Raw genomic sequence first — 22562 nt, forward strand, 5'->3', positions numbered from 1 at the left:
GGTCCCCTAACACCAAGCCACCACATACCTCTCTCCAGTGTTTTTCTTGCAGAATCTATCACAGGCCTCTCCTCCTACCTGACTTTCTATAGTTCAACTTATGAACACTGTCTATGGTGTGTTGTTGAGATCAGATCTTGATCCTGACCTATCAGTGGTCCAGAAAAAAACCCCAAATTCCATGATACAATAATATTTACATGAGTTTCTCCTGCCAAACAGATGCCTTTCTTGCCAAGGTCCCAGCCTTAGGAAGTGGACACTTGCTTGCTGGCCAAGGCTCAGGGATATGCGGAATGATTAACTGACAGATCCTTCACCCTCATCTTCGCCCTCTCTTTGTGCTCAAGGACTCAGCCCTCCCCCCAGCTCCTCTCTGTGGGCAGAAAGTGCCCTTTGTCCTGTACAGAACAGGAAGGGAGAAACTAGACAACGTCCCCAACTGCCACATCTTCTGTCTCCATTTGTCTCGCCTTGGCCCACAGATCCTACCTAGCCTGTTGTTCTTAGCCTGTCCAGCCATATCTTTTCTACTCTGTCCCCTCCTCTGTTCCAACTGCCTTTCTCTCCCTCCTTCCCAAATTCCCTCTTTCCTACATAAACAGGCTATTTTTCCCTTCATATTTTCTCTTTTCCATACCTGCTGTTTTGATTCTACTTCCCGTTAATTTTTCAGCTGAAAGACAAAGCTTCAAACACTCATGTAATGAAGTTGGTAGAAGTGATCTTGATGGTAGTTTTCAGCCTAAATTTTAGGAGACAGTAAAGCCATGGTTTTTCTTCTGGGGAGAGAATAAAGGGCACCTTAAAGAGCAGTGAGTGTGGAGTGAGTCAGCCAGGGTGCGACCCGATGGAAGTTGTCATTTCCCTTTAGTGAGGAAGTCTCCCTGGGGAAGGGGGAAATGGAACTGTCGAACTGGGAATTCTTTCCATTGCATACCTAGCCTCCATCATTAAGGACTAAGAGTTCTTGAGTACTTTGTTTCTCCAGCTTACCAGCCTGCTGTAATATTTCTTACCTCTAAAGCCAGTGACTAAGCTTGCAGCTCCAAACAGTCCTGTTTCTTCCCAGATCATGCTTACAGACTTACTCTTCCTTTACATCCATTTCCGTCTGTGAAGAACTCTCTGTAGTCAGAGGCTAACTTCTGCACACAAATCTCTGATCCCATAGTCTCCTTCTACACAGCACATGAATATGTTCATGCATCTTCCCAATGGCAACTACCTTGAGGTGAGATCCAGGCATTGATATTATTGTTATTGGGGGTCTTTTGGGGGGGGTGTCACACCCAGCAGCACTCAGGAGTTCCACCCGGCTCTATGCTCAGAAATGGCTCCTTGCTGGCTCAGGGGATCATATGGGATGCTGGGATTCGAACCACCATCCGTTCAGAATCAGCTGCGTGCAAGGCAAATGCTCTACTGCTGTGCTATCTCTCTGGCCCATATTATTTTTTGTAATGGTTTTTGGATCATACCCAGCAGTACTCATGGTTTATTCCTGGCTCTGCACTCAGGGATCACTCCTGGTGGGGCACTGGGACCAGATGGAGTTCAGAATATCAAACCCAGATACAAAGCAAATGCCCTACTCACTGTACTATCTTTCCAGTACCCAGCTATTGATATTTTGAAAACTCCCCAGGTGCTTCTTGTATGACAGAATAAATGGGCAGAATAAATTCTCTTTTTCATTTTTAAGTCAATGAATTTTTATTAAAGTCATTTTCTGTCACAAAATTCACATTTCTTATGGAGATTTCCAGGGCTTTCCTAGCTTAATCCATGTACTTTCCAAGAAGGTGCCCCCAAACTACCTAGAGGACCCCACACCTGACACAACTTCTACTTCTATACCTTCTTCATTTACATGCTTTCCTCTGCCCAGAATGCCTTTCCCCACCTTCTAAAAATGTCCTTTAATGCTCATCTCTAGGTGTATTATTTCTGAGACTCAATCTAGAACTAATCCCCACTTGGGTTTATCTTTCTGGGACTGCTTCTTGCATTGATACTCCATTAGATTAGAAGTCTGTCTTCTCTAGACAATGAGCGTTTGATAGGAACCCTATGCAGAGATGCCATTTGGCAGGGACTGTGGCTAGGGCTTTTTATTTTTTATTAAATTTTTAATTTAAGCACCATGATTACAAACATGGCTAGGGTTTATAGCAAAAATTTGGGGCGTTTGTTTGGGAGCCACACCTGATGGTTCTCAGATATTCCTTCTAGCTTTATGCTCAGGGATCACTTCTGGTAGGGCTTGAGGAATTATATGGGATACCAGGGATTAAACCTAGATTAGTACATACTATGCAAGCACCTTACCTGCTATACTCTATCTCTGGCCCCTTATAACAGATTTTTTTTTTTTTGAGTCACACCTGGCAGCACTAGGGGTTACTCCTGGCTCTATACTTAGAAATCACTCCTGGCAGGCTCGGGGGACCATATCGGATGCCGGGATTCGAACCACCATCCTTCTGCATTGCATGCAAGGCAAACACCTTACCTCCATGCTATCTCTCCACCCCCGCCCCTTTATAGCAGATATTTAAGGATGCTTTCTTTCAGGACTAGAACAAGAACTAAGCAAAGTGAATCTTTGAACATGTTCCTACATGTGGTCAATAAGTACTTACTGAGGGCTCAGACTAGAGTGAAAACTGATAGGGCTGGGTGCATGCAAAGCACATGGGCACTTTGCATGCAGAAGGCCCAGATTGAATTCCTGGTATTACAAGATCCCTGCAGTACAACTGGAAGCAACCCCCTAGCACCAAGTGGTATGGCCCTTAAACAAAGAAATAAGCAAATAAAAATGCACCGATTAAAGACTTACTGTGCCATTTACTAGTGTGACCCAGGTGAATAATTGAAGAGTTGATATTTCCCATTTCTGACCTCTCAGACAATTTTATTGTCTATAATAGTTTGCTTTGTTCACCTCTAATTCATTTCTGGATGAATACTGAATCCCAAACCTCTCATTAGTGCTCTCAAAGTAGTACTTTACACACAGTAAGCACTTAAAGAATATGTTAAATGAATACTAATGAGTCTATTTATAAGTATATACCATCTTGGTATATTGGTTGCTTTTCACATTATTAAATGTGAGATACAAATAATGCAAAGCACTTCACATGTATTACTTCCTGTAATTTTTACCACACACCTATGAGATAGATATGAATACTGTTCACTTTTTCTAGAGGATTAGCAACTTCCATAAGATCACACAGACACTTAACTAGAAGACTGAAACTGAGACTTTAGGAGTTAGATGTGACCCCAAAGCTACTACCTAGAACACACTTGGCTTCCAATAACTATTTATTGACATGGTGAATATTGAGACTCAACGAAAGTAGGAGGCCACTGAATTCACACTGTCCTCCCCACAACTCTGGGCCCCTCAACCTCTCCCTTTTTCAAAGTTTCATCCACTTTTGTAATCATTTAACAAACATCACAGGTGAAATGATTCAGAAAATGGAACAGATATCAGAGACAAAAACAACTAAAACATGATTCCAGAGCTGATGCAATAGCACAGCAGATAGAGGTTTGCCTTGCATATGGCTGACCCAGGTTTGAACCCCTGCATCCCAAATGGTCCCCTGAGCCTCCCAGGAGTAATTTCTAAATGCAAAGCTAGGAGTAACCCCTGGGCGCCACCAGGTGTGGCCCCCATAGCAAAATAAATAAAAACCAAACATGGTTCTTGCTGATAGGGATATATGGCAGGGATAGATACTACAACTAAGTTTGTAGTAGGGTGGAGGAGCAAGTTGTGGGAGTAATTTCCTGCCAGGAGTCAAGGGACAAGGATTGAAAGTATAGGAGATATCAAAGATATAAAACAGGGCTGAGAAGAATGGCATAAGTAGAGTGGGATATTGAAAACCAGATCAGGTAGGGCTTCAGAGTACAATGCTAAGAACTTTGAGCCATTAAAAAAAATTTTTTTTTGTTATTAATTCTGGGCTACACTCGGAGGTGCTCAGGGCCTATTCCTGCCTCTGCACTCAAGGATCACTCATAGTGTGCTTCTGGGGACCATATGGGATGCCAGGGATCAAACTCAGTCTGCCACGTGCAAGGCAAGCACCCTACATGCTGTGTTACCTCTTTCTCAGGCCCCAGAACTTTGAGCCTTTTAAACCGTTGAATCAATAGTTTGACATTTCCTTCTGAGGGTAATACTAATGGATTGTACTTTGTCTCTGACCTCTTGCCTTTACACAGTTACATCCCCCCATTTATGAGCTTACCTGAATTTCCCTAATGGTTTACATCATCCAGTCCTACAGTTATTGGATCATGATATGCAAAACAGTTTCCAGGAGCTGCTGGAGGTCAGACTTCATCTTGCAAAGACCTAGTCTTTACTCCAGATAGTTCAATCTAGTTGTGTTTGGGGTGGGGGGTGGGCAGAGGAAATGCAAACAGCTTAGAAGAGAGCTAAGTTTGAGTGTGGAGCCTTTGACTCCAGCCTTGAAGAGACAAGATGGTTTCCAAGCCTGCCAGTTTTCAAACCTCATTAGATCAGGCCCTTAACTCTCCTTAAATTGGAGGGCCTCCCTGGGGTTCTCTTGAAGTGACTGGGTAAAAAAGTCAGTCAGGTATAGGGAAAGCACCTAACAAGGCTCCCCACCACGTGTGGCCAGTACTTACTAATCTTCTGGTCCATCTGGTAGGTGGAGAGTAAATAGTCCATGACTCTTTGATGGTACCTGCCTGACTTGTACGTAGCCACATCGAACTTTCACTCCAGCTTCCAGAATAAAATCAGGTTTCCCTCTTGTGCTTTGAGAAACGACAGCATTCAGTCACAGCCCAGCATGCCCAGCTCAGCTTTCCTGCTTTCCTCCTTTTCCTTTGCACAACCTTGCAGGCCAGGGTAGCCAGCGGTGGTTTTAACCTCCAGTTTCAGGTCATTTCTGTTTGTTCACCTTCATTGCACACAGTGCTCTGGGCTCATCTACAGGTGCACCCCACAGTGCTTCCTGGGGCTAGCCCACCTCGGACGCCCCGAAGCCTGCGCACACACTCAGACACACAGAGGCTCCCATGGTCATTTCTGTTTGTGCACTTCCATTGCAGACAGTGCTCTCTGGGCACGTCTACAGGTGCACCCCATCGTGCCCTTCACACAACACACACACACACACACACACACACACACACACACACACACACACAGAGGATCCCTCTGGGCTCATCTACAGGTGCACCCCATCGTGCTCCCTACACACACACACACACACACACACACACACACGATCCCTCGTGCCCTCTAGTAAGGACACTAGAGCACCAGAGGGAAGGGTGGAGCCCCATCACGCTCCCCCACCCAGGGCCCTGAGCTAGGCCGGGCCACTGGCCAGGGGAGGAGGGTCAGCGACCATGTGGGGGGCCTCCCCCCGCTCTCAACCCAAAGGAAGGCCCAGAAAGAGACCTTGGGGGTGGGTGGGGTGTGGGTGTGGGTGAGGGGGGTCAGCGGCCGTCAGGGAGCGACCAGACCCACTCCGGCGGGCCGGGCCCAGGCGGCGGCGGCCGCAGCGGGGCGAGGCGCGGCGAGGCGAGGCCGGGTGGGGAGCCGGGGCTGGGCGGGCTTGCCGGGTGGCCCGCCCCTCCCTCCGGCCCCGCCGAGCCGCGCCGAGCCGGGGCGACCCAATCAGCAGGCGCCCCCCAGGCCGGCACGCCCCCTCCCCCTCTGGTGACAGAAAGTCGGCCCAGCCGGCAGATGAGGAAGTAAGTGGCAGGAGCCTGGCCCCGGGGACCGACTCCGCGGCCTCTCTCGCCGGCCCGCCGCCCTCCCAGCCCGCCGCCACCGGCCGCCGGGCCCCCGCCGGTGAGTTGGCCCCGCCGCGGGCTCCGATCCCGCCACGTGCCCGGCCCCCCGCCCCGGGCTCGGCCCAGCCCCGGCCCGGCCCTGCCCTGGCTGTTGTGGGCGAGGCTGCGCCCGGGGAGAGTGGGTGGGAGGTCCCAGCACGCCCGGCCCGGCCTCCCCGGCCGCCTCTTCCCACCCTGGGCCCCCCGCTCGCTCCCGCTCCGCTCCGCGCCGGGCCTCCCTGGGCGTGCTCTGCTGCCTCCTCCGCCTCTTCCTCCCTCGCCCACCCGCCTCCCTCTGCCCCCGCTTCTCCCCCTGTTTTGGCCCTGTCTCCTCGCCCTTCCTGCCTTCCATCCATCTTAAAGGAAAGAAGGAAGGAAGGAAGGTAGAAAGGAAGATTGGAAGGAACGGGCTGAGTTTCCCTGCTGGGATAGGACCACACCCAGATTCCTCCCCAACTTGGGGACAGGTCCTCTCCAGACTCATGAGTCCACACACTCACCCCCCAATACTGCTGTGTGTGTGTGTGTGTGTGTGTGTGTGTGTGTGTGTGTGTTCTCATGTTCTCCTGGGCCCGTGGTGTTTAAGAGCGGGAAGAGTAGCTGACATGCTCCGCAGGGTCAGGAAGGATGATGTGTGCAGATCTGTACTTGCCAAGGGCCCCTGCAACACACACTTACCTACCGCAGCTGACAGCAGCCTGCCTGGCACAACTAACGAGGACCTGGCTGGGAATGAATGAAGGAAGGAAGGAAGCTAGTGGTTGGTGCCCCCCCCCCCAGGAACCGGGTTTGTGGGTCTGCAAGGTGTGGGTGGGGTCGAGGACACACTGGCTTAAGATTCGCACGTGTGTGTGTGTGTGTGTGAGCCGACCCCCATGTGCTGAAGAGTTTGCACATGGGAACACAGCATCAGCCAGATGGTGTGTGAGTGTTTGGGGCGTGTTGGCATGACTGTGTGTAGCTAAGGGCAGGTCTAGATCTTAGAAAACTATGCGTGTCAAAGTTCACGCAGGTTTGCGGGCTGGCAGTAGTGAGCTCCGTGTACCTGGATGCTGGCCATTGGTGACTGCCGTGGGGTTGGCCGGAGGGTATGCTGAGTATGTGTGGTGTTGGGGGAGGATTTGGCCACAGGGTGTGGGCAGTTGTGAGACTAGGAAACTGTGGGCTGACACAGAGGTGGATAGTACCCTTGACGGTACATCTGGAGGCGTGGTCCCTTGTGTGTATGTTGGCTGCTGGAGGCATCCTTGTCCCTCTGGAACCAGCCCAGCCCCAGGTTCCCCTCTGCTGTGAGCCCTCCCCCGACATTCCTCCAGACTGTGGCTCATTAGTACCCCTCCCTTGGGGAGGAGAGATTCCTGAGGCCTCCCCCACTTCCCCACCTCCTCACATGCCTCTGGGGCAGGAAGGAATGGGAAATCATGCCCATTTTCAAGTAGGGTACACTTGCCTCTGTGGGAGGGGGGGCAGGCATTGTTTAGGGGACACACCACTTTGTGGGTTCTCAGCAGTTTTCTTGGGTCACAAGTTCGACCAGGGCCAGATCCCCAGGAAGTTGTTGGTGCTGAAACTAGTGCCTGAGCTGTGGCTGGTCCGGGATGGGTGGCTGCTGAGTTTGGCTTTCTCAATCCTGGTGGGTCCTGCTCCTCCAGGCATTGACCTGTGGCCTGGACCCACCCTCCACCCCATGCGCTGGGCAGTGGGGGCGGATGGAGGGCGGGGCTGCTGCCAGAGCTAGTCAGACAGGTGGAGCCGCCAGGGCCCGAGTCTCAAAGAGCCAGGCTCCGGGAGAGGAAGGTCGAGTGGAGGCTGCCAGAGCCTGGAGGTGAGAGCCTGGGAAGGGATCCAGGTGGCTGGAGTTCCAGAAGGGCCTGGAGGGATCAGAAGGGAAAACCCTGGCCTGGCAGGGGGTAGGAGATGAGCATTCCCCACAAGTGAGGACAGGAGAGATGAGAGATGCAAGCCTAGGAGAAAAAGGGAGAGGTAGCTCCTAGAATAAGCTCCAGGTCTCAGCCCTGCTGGAAGGAGACTAGAACCAGAATTCTCTAGAGGAAGAGGGTAGAGCGGTCCGGAAGGGACTGGCTCTGCAGAGGGAGGAGCAGACTCAGGAAAGGTGTGGATAGGAGGGCAGGATGTGTGCACACACACCTTCTCCCTTCCCTGGTCCCCGAGAGATTCCTTCCTCTTACCAGCTTGTTTAGGGCACTGACTGTGTAGCTGTGTCCTGTTTGTGGATTGTTGAATGGTGGGAGCATAGAGAGCACTGTGTGACACCCACCTTCTAATCTCCTTAGAGCCCTTAGCCAGGATGGAGGCTGTCATGAATTTGTACCAGGAGATGATGAAGCATGCAGGTAAGATGCTGTCTACCCCCCAGCCCTGGGTTCCCTGGACTCAGGGTTGTCTCCGTTTGGAGAGCCACAGTAGACTTTTTGTTTGGTGTGTGTGTGTGTGGAGAAACAGTGTTCATGGGTGCCTGAGCCACCCTTGGGTGATAGAGGATCTTGTGGAACCGGGAGTGGAAAATGGGGCCTTCAGATCCAGGCGTGTGCTGCAGCCCTGAGATCTGTCTGCCCGACCCAGAGAATCCTATGAATTACATGACCCTTCTGACCTGGCTTGCTTCTTCCTGTCTCCTTTGACCTTTATTCACAGATCCCCGGATCCAGGGCTATCCTCTGATGGGATCTCCCTTGCTAATGACGTCCATCCTCCTGACCTACGTGTATTTTGTTCTCTCGCTTGGACCACGAATTATGGCCAATCGGAAGCCCTTCCAGCTTCGTGGTTTCATGATTGTCTACAACTTCTCCTTGGTGGCGCTCTCCCTATACATTGTCTATGAGGTGGGCCCTTGGGTGCTTCAGTGCCTTGGCAGAATAAGGGGTAGGCCTAGGGCCAAAGCGTGACACCTCTTTATCAGAAAGTTTACATATCCATTTCTTGGCTAAAGATGGGAGGGAGGGAGGGGCCAGGATAGTACAACAGGTACGGTGCTTGCCTTCCATATGGCTGAGTCAAGTTTGAGCCTTGGCATCCCATATCTTACCCCAAGCACTGTCAGGAGTAATTCTTAAGTGTAAAAGCCAGGAGCAAGCCCTGAGTATTGCCAGGTGTGGCTCAAAAATAAAGAATGGGAGGAATTGAAGTGAGATTGGGGGAATGGGATGGGAAGGGAACTCTGAAGAACTCATTCACACCCCTTCCTAGTTCTTGAATTCTGGCTGGCTGACTACCTATACGTGGCGCTGTGACCCTGTGGACTACTCCAACAACCCCGAGGCACTGAGGGTAAGGAGGGGGTTGAGGTCTGAACTAGGTAGAGGAGCAGCTTGAGTGTGATTCATGTTTATGACCCTTTTTTTGGTATAGTGCAGGGGGGTTCTAAGGCTGTTCTGGCTTCTTACAGATGGTTCGAGTAGCCTGGCTCTTCCTTTTCTCCAAGTTCATTGAATTGATGGACACAGTGAGTAGTTCTGACATATATGTATTGGGGGAGAGGGAGAAAGCAGTGGATTATCTAGCTCTGAGCATTATTTTCCAACTTTTCTCTTAGGTGATCTTTATTCTCCGGAAAAAAGATGGCCAGGTGACCTTTCTCCATGTTTTCCACCACTCAGTGCTTCCCTGGAGCTGGTGGTGGGGAATCAAAATTGCCCCAGGTGAGTGGTAAAAGCCACTGAGGGAAAGAGGATGTGTTACTTTGGATGAGGCTTGACTCCTAATGTTCTTTGTCCACTTGTAGGAGGAATGGGCTCTTTCCATGCTATGATCAACTCCTCTGTGCATGTCATCATGTACCTGTACTATGGACTGTCTGCCCTTGGCCCTGTGGCTCAGCCCTACCTTTGGTGGAAAAAGCACATGACAGCCATTCAGCTGGTGAGGGTCCTGGGCCCGGCTTATAACCTCCCAATATTCCTACTGTGGTTTCTACCTTTGTCCAACTGACCTCACATCTGACCCCTTCTCCCCCTGCTCAACCTTCAGTTTCCCTCTTTACCCCTGGGTAGCCTTACTCTCCTTATTGACCCTGCTTTTCTCTTCCAGATCCAGTTTGTTCTGGTTTCGCTGCACATCACCCAATACTACTTCATGCCCAGTTGTAGCTACCAGTACCCTGTCATCATCCACCTCATCTGGATGTACGGCACGATCTTCTTTGTGCTCTTCTCCAATTTCTGGTATCACTCCTACACCAAAGGCAAACGGCTGCCCCGTGCATTGCAGCAAAATGGAGCTCCAGGTACTGCCAAGGTCAAGGCCAACTGAATAATATGGCTCAGCCTGGTGCCCACCTAAGTGCCTCAGGACTGCACCTTGGGCAGCATCCGTCAGTGTCCTCCCCACCTACACCTGTGATCAGGTCAGGACTGAGCAGGGGACAGGCTCTCCCCTCCCCACAGCTGGCACACAGGGACCACTTCCGTTCCTCGCCTACTTCTCATGGTCAGCCCCAGGGACGTGGCCTCAATGCCTTCTGCCACTGAGTGGAGAGCTGCAAGGGCTGGACACTTAATCTCCTCTCCCTGCCTTAAACTTGGGAGAGGAGCACTCAGGGCTGGCCCCCATCAGGGCCTCGTGGCCTTTTTCCTCACACTGAAGAGGTCAGCAATAATCTGTCACTGTGGACTCAGGCTCCTTCCTTACCACCCCACGCTGAAGCAGGAGCTTCTTGGCCAAAGGTCAGGGTGGCTGGGGGCCTGGGAATGCAGCCATTGGAGGCTGCTCACTCTTTGTCTTCATTAAATGTGACAGAGGAAATCACTGAGGCTTGTGTCCATGTGTGAATGGAGAAAATGGGAGCGTGCCTGCCAGGCAGGTCAGAGGCAGGGCTGCCGTCGACCTTCGTGGTTCTGATCTCAGTAGGGGAATTTGAGGATGTCTAAAACCAAGAGCATGCAGAAGAGAGGAAGAGGAAACTTTATTAGAAAAATAAAAAAACAAACAACAATGAAACAGGTTGTTTCAACGGATGCCCTGGTGGATGAGGCTGCTTTTGGTTGCACTGGCCTTTTCCCGCTCCCGCCGGCGGGCAGGATCCAACTCAAAGCAACGCCAGAGCCGCAAGGTCTCATCTGCTGCTGCTGATGCTACGGTGACCCCATCAGGGCTCATGGTGAGGTTAAGTACCCGGGCTGTATGACCTGGGACATGACAGAAAAGGTGAGAATGGTACAGTGGTAAGATTATGTCTCTGCTTACCTCTTCTGGAGGCAAAACAAAGCCATTCCCCCGCCCCCCCCAAAAAAGCCATTTATCATGTGGCCTTTTGTGCCTGGCTTTTATTTAGTACTTTACCTTTGAGCTCAGTGACCCTGGCCATAGTTGGGTACTTCCAGATAACCAGCTGGTTTTGGGCAAAACCATGGCCTGAGATGAGTTCCTTGTAGTGGGGAGACCAGAGGATGGAGCACACCTGTGGAGAGATTGGCCAGAGAATGATAGCCACTGCTACTAAAATCAGAACAAAGTTGTGTTCTATCAGATGCCACAGACAAAAATTATCATGGTCCTTATGAGAACCTTACGAATAGAGTTGATCTATTCGATTTTACAGACGAGGAATCAAGCAAAAAGTTCAGCAAGTTGTCCTGGGTCACATGCAAGTTAACATACAATGATCAAAATTTGAACTCTAGCTCTATAACCCAAGTTAAGAATCAAGGTTGCATGTGGGGAATGAATGGAGAGGTAACTGCAATGGATCTATCAAGACCCTTTACCAGAGACCTCAAATACCATCTGGTGAGTTTGGATTCATGCTGTGATAAGCAGGGTTTTAAAGTAATAAACAAACCAAAACAGTTGTGCAGATGGCATTTCAACAAGAAAGTTGGGAGAACAATGCAATGGAATCCCCAGTGGGCAGGCAGAGGTTAAGAAGGATAAGATTTTGCAGATTTCTTCAGAGGCTCAACCTGCTTTCCAACATTTTAGGGAAGCAAAACAAAGCGACAAATAGTGAATCCTATTGGTTTTGTCATCTAAATGACACAGGATTGGAGATAAAGCACTCTTGGGTCTAGAATCATGTGTGAACACTGGGTTAGAAGTTTAGAACTAGGGGCTGGAGAGATAGCATGGAGGTAAGGTCATTGGTTCGAATCCTGGCATCCCATATGGTTCCCCGAGCCTGCCAGGAGCAATTTCTGAGTGTGGAGCCAGTGCTGCTGGGTGTGACCCAAAAACCAAAAGAAAAAAAGTTTAGAACTTATTAGCAAGTTATTAGATAAGAAGCACAAGGGCACAAGTGGTTAAACAGGCTAGTCTACCTGGGAGTGGGCATCCACAGCACTCAAACAGGCCCCTGAACAGACGTTCCAGATGCGAATGTGTCGATCACTAGTGCCTCCTCCAGTTGCCAAGATACTAGGTTGCCAGGGACACCAAGCTACAGCCTAGGTGAACAAAGATGTCAGCAGGTACTAGAGCTAGAGCAGGAGCTACAGGAATACAGATGGACCCAATCCCACTACAACCCCTCTCAGCACGTATCTGTAGACACCCAGCCCATCCTACCTTGACAGCCCCTTGGTGCTGTGTAAATGTCTGCAGGGGCACCCAGCCACCTTCTCCAGAAGTACTAGGCCACACATTGACCAAGTTATCATTGCCACCACTGGCCAAATGTCGTCCATCTGGGGCCCAGCGCAGCCCACACACTTCCTGGCTATGGCCACTCAGTGTAGCCACATGGTGATCTGCTACACGAACATCATGATGATGGATATGACCAGAGCGGGCACCACTGGAGAAAGGAGGAATTTAGTTTATAGGTCATGCCAAGTAGTAGCCAAGCTGTAATGAGGAAAGAGGCAAAATATCGCAAGGCTTATTTAGCCCTAGCTTAACCAAACCACTCACCTGGACAGAATATAGCTATTCCAACACAGGGCGCCCACTCGGGCAGAGTGACTGGTCATGTTTCGAAGCCGTTTCTGCTGTTGCACATCCCATAGCTAGGAGGAGGGTGAGAAGAGGGTCAAAGACTGGTAAGTGACATTAGCCACTTCCTCTGTGGCAAGCCCACTGGACCTAGGAGACAGCAAAGCTGTAGCACAAGGACATGCCTCACCTGCACCTCAGCATTGCTAGTGCCCACGGCAAGGTAGTTGCCCTCTTTGATCCAAGCCACAGAAGATATATAGTCCCCAGGTTGTTCCATTTGCAGCAGCTGCAGGATATCACCAGAGCCCGCATTCCACAAGTATACGCTATTGTCCAGGGCCACAGCCAGTATGTTCCCAGAACTCCAGTCCAAAAGATTTAAGTCTGCCAGACGGGTAGTGAAAGGGAAGAGCAGAAGAACATCTATGAGCTTTCTGATTGTTTTGGGCCCTTTCTTCATACCCTCTGGGCCTGAGGACTGTGCTTACAGTAATCATTCCGTATCTCTGGGGCATCCAGGATTCGGTCTGGCAGGGAGGGGATGTAACGGCAGGTCTTGCGGCTGGAGCCTGGGGTGTTCTTCTGACTGTAGAGGACTTTCAATCTGTTCTGGTAACCTGGGACAACCAATACCATGAGATGACAAGTCTCCAGCTGGAGAGCCACCTAAGAAGGCCATCCCTTCCTCTCTTCTCCTCTCCTCTGTGCCAGGGATGGGATTCTAAGAGCCCCACCCAGCACTCCCAGTTCTTACCCTCTGGGGCATTCTGTGGTTTTCCACTCAGTCGGAGGATCTTGGCTTCCTCCACATCAAAACCGTTCAGGTTCAGAGCCCAGGCCTTCTGATGCTCCTGCAAAATGCGGGGGAGAGTCGGGGGAGGGAGAAGAGAGGGACACAACCGGTAGGCATTCACCATTGAGTGCAAGATCGTGGGCCGCCCCGAGCCCTCAAAGTCACTCTGAGGGGGTGCAGACCTTACCTTCCTGGATTTGTTTTTTGGGGTCACACCCTCCAGCACTCAGGGGCGACCGCACGGGATGCCAGATGGGATTCGAACCACCTTGTGGTCCTTGTGCATGCCAGGCCAGCGCCCTCCTACCTCCCTCCACGACTCTCTCCGGCCCAGCCTTACCTTCCTGGTGGGCGTCTCGTCGTTCTCCTGCTGGTTCTCCTTGCTCAGGAGGAAGCTGGCCACCTCCATCTGGGAGGCGCTGCGGAGGGGGATGTAGCGGTCGCCGCCGGGCTTGCTGGGCGTGGGGGGGGCCCTTGGCGCTCCCCTTGCCCGACTTGCCGGGCGTCCGGCCCGGGGTCCTGCCGGCGCTGTGGGAGCGGTTGGCGGCTCGCATGGGCGACGGGCCCGGCCCGCCGGCCTCCTTGGCCTTGCGCTGCCAGCGCGCCGGGGGTGCATTGGGGATGGGGGTGTCCAGCTGCAGCAGCGAGTGCAGGTCGCTCTCGAACACGAACTGGGCCATGGGGGGCGGGGGGCTGGAGGGAGAAAGCACCGAAAGCACCGAAAGCACCGTGCAGTGTCGCCTGGGACGCGACTTGCGAGCAGCAAGTTCCAATTCCACGCCGCCCCGGCCGATGCCTAGCGACGCGGCTTGAACTCTGCGCTCCGAGCTCTCATTGGCTCCTTCAAAATCCAACCGTCGCAACCGTCGCCTTTTCCCATTGGCCCACAGCACCCCCGGGGGCGGGACTTCCGGGACCCCGGCGCAAATCTCGCGCGACTTTAGCCCGAAGCGCGATTTCATGAAGGATGGGAATCTGGGCTCAAGGAAGGTCCCGTCCGCGAGGGCTTGGAAGCGGGAGGGGGAGGGGCCGGGGCGGTGGCGCCGAGCAGTAAGGTGTCTTCTGCCTGGCGCGCGCTTAGGCTAGGAGGGTCAGAGGTTCGATTCCCCCTGATGTCCATGATGCTTTCCCCGTGCCCCAAGCCAGGAGCGGTCTCTGAGCGCATAGCCAGGGGGAACCCCTGAGTGTCACCGGGTGTGGCCCCCAAACCAATAATTAAATAAGCAGAGATAGCATGGAGGTAGGGCGTGGCCTTGCATGCAGAAGACAGTGGTTCGAATCCCGGCAGGGCGATTTCTAAGCCTAGAGCCAGGAGGAACTCCTGAGCATCAACGGGTGTGGCCCATAAACCCAAATAGATAAATATAATGCAAAGCCAAAAAAAAAAGTTATAAATGAAAGGAGTTTGAGATGTAAAATATTAACAATTCTTTGTAAAAAAAAAATTTAATTAACTAATTAATTTAAAAAGTGAGAAGGGTGGGGTTGGGAGTCTCTCGGGGAGGAGCCTGCATTCCCTAGTCACTTCCAATTCTTCTGCTCCCCCACACCAACCTGTCTTATCTTGAAGTCTTGAGTTTGGATTTTTTTGTTTTGTTTTTGTTTTTGTTTTTTGGGCCACACCCGGCTGCGCTCAGGGGTTACTCCTGACTCTGCGATCAGAAATCATTCCTGGCAGGCTCGGGGGATCAAATGGGATGCCGGAAATCGAACCCAGGTCCATCCTGAGTATGCCACGTGAAAGGCAAATGCCTTACCGCTGTGCTATCTCTCCATCCCCCCTGAGTTTGGGTTCTTTTTTATTTCTTTAATGAAACTTAAAATGCACAACTCGATGGAATGACCTAAAGCCCCCTGAGCTGTTCTAATAACAGTATTTAAAAATAAAATAAGACAGAAAGTGCGTGGTAGGCATGCAGTAGAGGCACAGTGGGATGGAGTTGAAAAGTTTGGGAGCGCTTTTGCCTACGATACTGTTTGCTTAAGTGCCAGTAGGAGCCTAAGCTAAATCCCGCATGTTTTCTTTCTTTTTTTATATGTTAGACTATTTACAAGCAAACAAACAAAAAGATTTACAAACAGGGAGGATATGGCTGAAAGAGAGGAGCGAATTCCTTAAGGTCAAGAAAGAATTGGGGAGAGGGGATTGGTGGAGTTAGAACATAGCAATAAGGTGTTTACCTTGCACGAGGCCCACCTAGGACGGACCTGGGTTCGATTCCAGGCATCCCATATGGTCCTTTGAGCCTACCAGGAGTGATTTCTGAACACAGAGCCAGGAGTTACCCCTGAGTGCAGCTGGGTGTGGCCCAAAAACCAAAATAAATAGGTAAATAAAAAAGAAAGAATGGGGGGGCGGGTAATAAGGATTTGTGCATGTCTATTAGGTCTGATCCCTGGCACCCTGACACTGCATAAACAACCAAGAAGTAAATCCCAAACACAACTGGGTGTGCCTACTAACAAAATAAAAACTAAGGAAAAGGGTTTTGAGACAGACTTTCCTTAACTGGAAGTTAAAGCTGGACTCTCCAATGCTTTACACTGGGTATGGGGAGGCGGAGCAAGGGAAGGGGTAGTCAAACCTTAGAGATTCCGCTAAGTCTGGTCTTATTTTGATCACATACCTGCATTACAGGATCCGGGAGAATGAATTTTACCAAGGTCACAAAGGTGAGTGGGAACATAAGATTTACTCCCCTTCAGTTCAGTGATTTAATAATGACTTGAATAAATTATGTTAATAGCTTAGAGGTGAGGCAGCAATAATAAAAATGAGTAAAATTTATAGGCTATCTGCTAACTACTACTTAAACAGATTATATTAGTTCAACTCCTTTATTGGATTGGGCAAGTTTCTCACCCAGACTGGATTTTTCTGATGCAGTATTTTTATCTGTTAAAAACAAACAAAAACAAAAAGACATGCTAGCAAACAAACAAAAATGCCATACAACCCCTTCTCCCTTTTTTTTTTAATATATATATATATAAAGGCCCTTTTTTTTTTTTTTTTTTTTTTTTTTTTTTTTGTTTGTTTGTTTGTTTGTTTGTTTTTGGGCCACACCCGGTAACGCTCAGGGGTTACTCCTGGCTATGTGCTCAGAAGTTGCTCCTGGCTTAGGGGACCATATGGGACACCGGGGGATCGAACCGAGGTCCGTCCAAGGCTAGCGCAGGCAAGGCAGGCACCTTACCTTTAGCGCCACCGCCCGGCCCCTGGCCCTTTTTTTAATTACAGAAAAAGGAACTGCATTAGAAAGATCGAGTCTGGGTGAGAAACTTACCCAATGCCAATAATAATAAACGGTGAGCCAAACCATGACTAATCCCTACAACTCCTAACCTTGTGCTATACAAGTCTCAGAAAGAGGCTGAAAAGGCAAGTTCACCACCATTGGCTTAAAATGAACCCTGGTGATGACAGAGGAAAACCCAAACCATGGTGTTATTCTTTTTTTTGGGAGGGGGTCACACCCGGCAGCGCTCAGGGGTTGCTCCTGGCTCTATGCTCAGAAATCACTCCTGGCAGACTCTGGGGACCATATGGGATGCTGGGATTCGAACCAATGACCTGCATGAAAGGCAAACGCCTTACCTCCATGCTATCTCTTCGGCCCCATGGTGTTATTCTTGACCTTAAGCATTCATATTCTATATTTCCAATTACCTTAGAAAATAAGGAATTGGGGACCTGAGCGATAGCACAGCGGTAGGGTGTTTGTCTTGCACACGGCTGACGAAGGACAAACCTGGGTTCAATGACTAGTCCCATATGGTCCCCCGAGCTAGGAACAATTTCTGAGCGCATAGCCAGGAGTAACCCCTGAGCATCACTGGGTGTGGCCCAAAAAAACAAAAAAAAGAAAAGAAAATGAAAAAACTTGGTCAAGATGTCTGGGCATTCAATGTTAAGCTAAAGTTTATCCTTTATCAACTAGAAATTGCAAAATTAGTTTCTGTGCCAGGGAGGGTCAAACAAAGCCTGCCTGTCTTGTGTGTTCTGGAGTAATAGCTGTAGAGGAAAAGGAGAGGGTAAATAAGATAGTTTGTGAATTTTGAAATCAAAAGAGGAAACATGGGACAGGAGTGATGATAGCACAGCGGTAAGGTGTTTGCTTGCACGCGGCAGACCCTGGACGAATAGGGTTTGATCTCTACCATTCCCTATGGTCCCCAGGGCCTTCCAGGAACAATTTCTGAGTGCAGAGCCAGGAGTCACCCCTGAGAGCTGCCAGGTGTGGCCCAAAAACCAAAAATAAAAATAAAAAAAAGAGGAAACATGCCAATAGAGATTGTATTGACAAGATTTTGTAGTGTGGGAGGTATCTAATCTGAGAACAAAAGATTAGACAGAGTGAGGACAGAAAAGTGGGATTTGACCTCTAGAAAAGTATCAGTGGAGGAGGCAGAATTGGAGTGGCTACAGAAAGGTGGGGAGAACATGGAGAAAGGCTACTTGACAGGTAACAGACATGGGGATAAGAAAGGTACAGGCAGGGATACCTGAGGAAATGCTAGCCCCAAAGACCTGCAGGAACTCCTGAGGACAATGGCCAGAGAGTGAGAGGAGATGAAAGGATCTAGGCAAGGGCCAGTTGATAGAGAAGGCATGGAGAGAAAGTATAGTGAGCATTTCCAGTCTATGAACACTTATCAGAGTGGAGAAATGAAAGCCAGGCCTTAGAGACAGATGTTAGGGACAGAGGAGCTCTTTGGGAGTGGGTACGAACTGGCACTAGACTGAAAAAACTAGTAAAGGGGATGGAAGGATTAAAATAAATATGGTATTGGGGCCAGAACATTAGCACAGCAGGTAGGGCATTTGCCTTGCATATGGCTGACCTGGGTCATATAGTCCCTTAGACATGCCAGGAGTAATTTTTGAGTGCAGAGCCAGGAGTAACCCCTGAGCACTGCCTGGTGTGCCCCAAGTCAAATATACACATATATAGCACCTGTATGTAAAAATAAATATTAATACATATGATGCTATTGATGTGGGCAAAGAGCCCATTTGTAATTATAATAAAAATAACTGAACACTGATTTTTTTTGTTTTTGTTTTTGGGCCACACCTGGTGACGCTCAGGGTTATTCCTGGCTATGCGCTCAGAAATTGCTCCTTGCTTGGGGGACCATATGGGACACCGGGGATCGAACCGAGGTTCGTCCTGGGTTAGCCACATGCAAGGCAAACGCCCTACCACTCTGCTATCATTCTGGCCCCAACACTGAATATTTTTACTGAGTGCCTTGCATCCTGTTATCATGTGAGTGGGTGCACACCCAGGGGTGCTAGAGGGCTGGCTAGGCTTTGTGCTCTGGGAACCAGGTGTGCCTGTAAATCAAATCAGGTCCAACCACATGCAAGGCAATCATCTTAACTCCTTTCCTGTATCTTGGCCCCAATTCTTTTAATGCTGATGAGGAAAATATGACAAGAGAAAGAGATCAGATTTTGAGTTTATTTATTTTTATTATTCTTTTTTTTCTCTTCTTTGGTTTCTGGGCCACACTCTGCGGCACTCAAAGATTACTCCTGGCTCTCTACACTCAGAAGTCACCCCTGGCAGGCTTGGGGGACCATATGGATGCCGGGGTTTAATCTGGGTTGACCACCTGGGTTTGCAAAGAATACACCCTACCACTGTGCCCCTATTCTTTTTCTTTTCAAGATTCATTATTCTTTTTATAAGGGCACAATCATAACTGGCTTTGCTAGCTTCTGTTTAGGTCCCACCTATGGGAGGATATAATGGGTTTAATTGTGCTTCTCCTGATTCATACATTAATTTATTAAACCCAGGGACTTGAGAGTTTGACCATATTGGGAATAAGTTTGTGGCAGATATAAGTTGAGGTCTCTAGGGTGAGCCCTAGTGCTCTGTAGTTGGTGAATATATAAAATAAGAGAACTTGGACCAAAGATATAGAACATCATAGCATGCTGGCCTTGCATGAGTTCAACCTGAGTATTGTCTTTGGGACTGCATAAGGTACCTCAGGCATCATACCAGATATGAATCTGAGTACTGCCAGGTGCGGCCTAAGTGTTCTCTCTCTCTCTCTCTCTCTCTCTCTCTCTCTCTCTCTCTCTCTCTCTCTCTCTCTCTCACACACACACACACACACACACACACCAAATTAAATAAGGAAGTTGGACACAGACTCTAAGAAAATACCATATGACTATGAAGGTAGGGATAGGGGTTGCTTTTACAAGCCTAGTAACATAACACTAGGTCTAATAGGAAAATACTTGAAAAGGGGGAAAGAGGGGCCAGAGCAATAGTATAGCAGGTAGTATACTTGTTTACATGTAGCTTACCCAGGTTCCATCCCTGTAGTGGAAGTCTAGAATTGGATCTGGAAGCAAACACCAACACAGGAAATAATCCACATTTAGTTAAGGAGAAAAAACAGGTTCAGGAACCATAAGCCTTCTGCTCCTAGCACTAAGATCAGCAAGCAGAAAATTCAGTCATGAAAAACCAAAACCTCAAGGTTTTTTTTTCTCCTGAGGCCCAAGGTCTTTATTGGGAAGGGCAAGACCACACCCTGGGGTTGGAGAACAGGTAGGGTAAGAGACCAATCCAAAGATACTTATGTCCAATGAGTAGCAAGCATACCCTGACTAGAATGGAAACTGGTTAATCCAAAACACCCAGAGCATCACGTATGGTCCCTTGAGTTCGATTAGGAGTAATCTCTGAGCACAGAGCTAGGGATAAGCCCTGAACACCTCTGAGTGTGTCTCAACACCTGGCTCCCCACTACACACACATGATTCAACTTCTTTTTCTTTCTTTCTTTCTTTCTTTCTTTCTTTCTTTCTTTCTTTCTTTCTTTCTTTCTTTCTTTCTTTCTTTCTTTCTTTCTTTCTTTCTTTCTTTTTTTTTTTGGTCACACCCGGCGGTGCTCAGGGGTCACTCCTGGCTGTCTGCTCAGAAATAGCTCCTGGCAGGCATGGGGGACCATATGGGACACCAGGATTCGAACCAACCACCTTTGGTCCTGGATTGGCTGCTTGCAAGGCAAATGCCGCTGTGCTATCTCTCCGGGCCCATGATTCAACTTCTATCAGGATACCCAGTTTGAACATGTCATCTGTTTCTGTCAAGGCCACCCATGATACAGTGAGTACATTTGGAGTATAAATAAATAAATAAATAAAATCTGTTTGTGAATTTGTATATGTCAGGGAAATATATATGTGACCAGAATAGCCTAAGCCCATTTAACTATGCTATAAATGGCTTGAAGGACAAGGAATTTTGATTTGAGGAGAGATGTCATAGTTTAGAAGATTTCATTTATTTAGAAAACATTTATTGAAGGCTCACTACCATGCACCAAGCACTATTGAAGGTGCTGGGATGGGACTGGGGAAAGACAGATCAATCATGGCCCTTGCCCTCCAGGAGCTCACAATCTAACAGTGATAAAGGGAACGCTGAAAGGGAAAAGGCAGGTGAACTTAAAATGAGAATTCCCCAGTGTGGAATGCATATGCAACCCGGATATGCAGACAATACTTTCAAACTCCTTCTCAAACTCTTCTTTTTTTTTTTTTTTTTGGTTTTTGGGCCACACCCAGCAGTGCTCAGGGGTTACTCCTGGCTGTCTGCTCAGAAATACCTCCTGGCAGGCACGGGGGACCATATGGGACACCGGGATTCGGGATTCGAACCAACCACCTTTGGTCCTGGATCGGCTGCTTGCAAGGCAAACACCGCTGTGCAATCTCTCTGGGCCCCTCAAACTCTTCTTACCAACTTGCATGTCTTAAACTCATGGAAAAGAGTTCACTCATCCTTCTAGCTAAGAAACTAGGAAGGAGACTTTCCACCTTTCCCTGGACATCACTTCCCTTCCCTTTCTTTCCTTGAATTTTCTACTGCTTAGCCATTTCCTCTCTGGTTCTCTGCTCTCAATCTTGACTACATGAAGACAAAAACCCAAACCAATGACCCAGTGTGTTTTAACAGTAGTAGGAGAGAGACTTAGAGTTATTTATCTCAAGTATTACAGAAGCTGGTCTGAAGATAAGAATTTCAGCATATAGTAAAAATTACGAGAAGGATTAGGAATGAAGATTGTGTTGAGAATGAATACTTGAGGAACTATAAGTATATAGTTATACCCCAACTATACTTGGGGTGAAAGAGCTGCTAAAACACAAGATTAGGAAAGGAATGATGGAAGTAGTTTAGATACATTAAACCCTACATAATAACCTAGGCTCTATGCTTCACTTAGATTTTTTTTTTTTTTTTTTTTTTTGGTTTTTGGGTCACACCTGGCAGTGCTCAGGGGTTATTCCTGGCTCCAGGCTCAGAAATTGCTCCTGGCAGGCACAGGGGACCATATGGGGTGCCGGGATTCGAACCGATGACCTCCTGCATGAAAGGCAAACACCTTACCTCCATGCTATCTCTCCGGCCCCGCTTCACTTAGATTATATCATGTCATCCCTTTCACAACTCTCTCTTTCTTCTGTTATCTTTGTTTTATAGAGAAAAAAAAATGGGACACAAAGACATTAAGTTATTTGCTCCAGGTCAATAGGAAAACCAATAACTAGTTGAACAGCTCTGATGTTTTTAACTTTCATACTCAAGCAGGAGTTGAGACCACAGAGATAAGATCATGGAATCCATGGTGGACTTTAAAGGAGACGCATTTGTTTTGAGAGAGATGTCACAGAGAAATCATCTCAATTGATTGTTAACAAGATCCAATAGAATCTGGTAATTAGGAGGTTTGAGGTGAACTTGCCTGAGTAGTTCCTTTAGCAAAGTTCAGAGGGACACATTGAAGTAATTTGAAGGACAAACGAGAAGTGGGGCTTTCTTTTCAAGGAGTTTGCCTTTAAACAGGAGAAAGAAGGTCAATGCTCTCAAAAACAAATCTTGCCTGGATGAATGTCACAGGCAGAACTGAAAGATTAGTGCTATAAAACCTAACTGTGAGGTCTGTGATGTTTGTGCTGGGGAGAGGTGTGTAGGCGCAGAGGGAGCTAAGGAAGGGT

The 22562-nt window shown here is 48.8% G+C and overlaps 2 protein-coding genes across 2 annotated transcripts; one reads left to right on the forward strand and one right to left on the reverse strand.

Moving 5' to 3' along the window:
- Window positions 1–8116: 8116 nt before the first annotated feature.
- ELOVL1 (ELOVL fatty acid elongase 1) lies at window positions 8117–10608 on the forward strand. The gene is made up of 7 exons (XM_049774989.1): window positions 8117–8198; window positions 8500–8690; window positions 9055–9135; window positions 9254–9310; window positions 9401–9506; window positions 9590–9726; window positions 9895–10608. Exons 1-7 carry the CDS (start codon window positions 8153–8155, stop codon window positions 10114–10116), a joined length of 840 nt encoding a protein of 279 aa, XP_049630946.1. The 5' UTR covers window positions 8117–8152; the 3' UTR covers window positions 10117–10608.
- A 204-nt stretch (window positions 10609–10812) lies between these two features.
- CDC20 (cell division cycle 20) lies at window positions 10813–14208 on the reverse strand. Its single transcript, XM_049774826.1, is given in 10 exon segments — window positions 10813–10991; window positions 11146–11263; window positions 12120–12245; window positions 12367–12595; window positions 12712–12806; window positions 12923–13119; window positions 13224–13352; window positions 13490–13586; window positions 13869–14009; window positions 14011–14208. Coding segments are annotated over 10 exon segments (1509 nt in total).
- Between the last annotated feature and the right edge of the window lie 8354 nt (window positions 14209–22562).

Source organism: Suncus etruscus, chromosome 6 (genome assembly GCF_024139225.1).
Source record: "Suncus etruscus isolate mSunEtr1 chromosome 6, mSunEtr1.pri.cur, whole genome shotgun sequence".
NCBI lineage: Eukaryota > Metazoa > Chordata > Mammalia > Eulipotyphla > Soricidae > Suncus > Suncus etruscus.

Excerpts from the sequence above, each read along its gene's own strand:
- ELOVL1 (XM_049774989.1), top strand. The coding sequence starts at position 8,153 with ATGGAGGCTGTCATGAATTTGTACCAGGAGATGATGAAGCATGCAG. Across the intron at positions 8,199-8,499 it reads GGAGATGATGAAGCATGCAG|ATCCCCGGATCCAGGGCTAT; the intron begins GTAAGATGCTGT and ends CTTTATTCACAG. Across the intron at positions 9,507-9,589 it reads GGGAATCAAAATTGCCCCAG|GAGGAATGGGCTCTTTCCAT; the intron begins GTGAGTGGTAAA and ends GTCCACTTGTAG.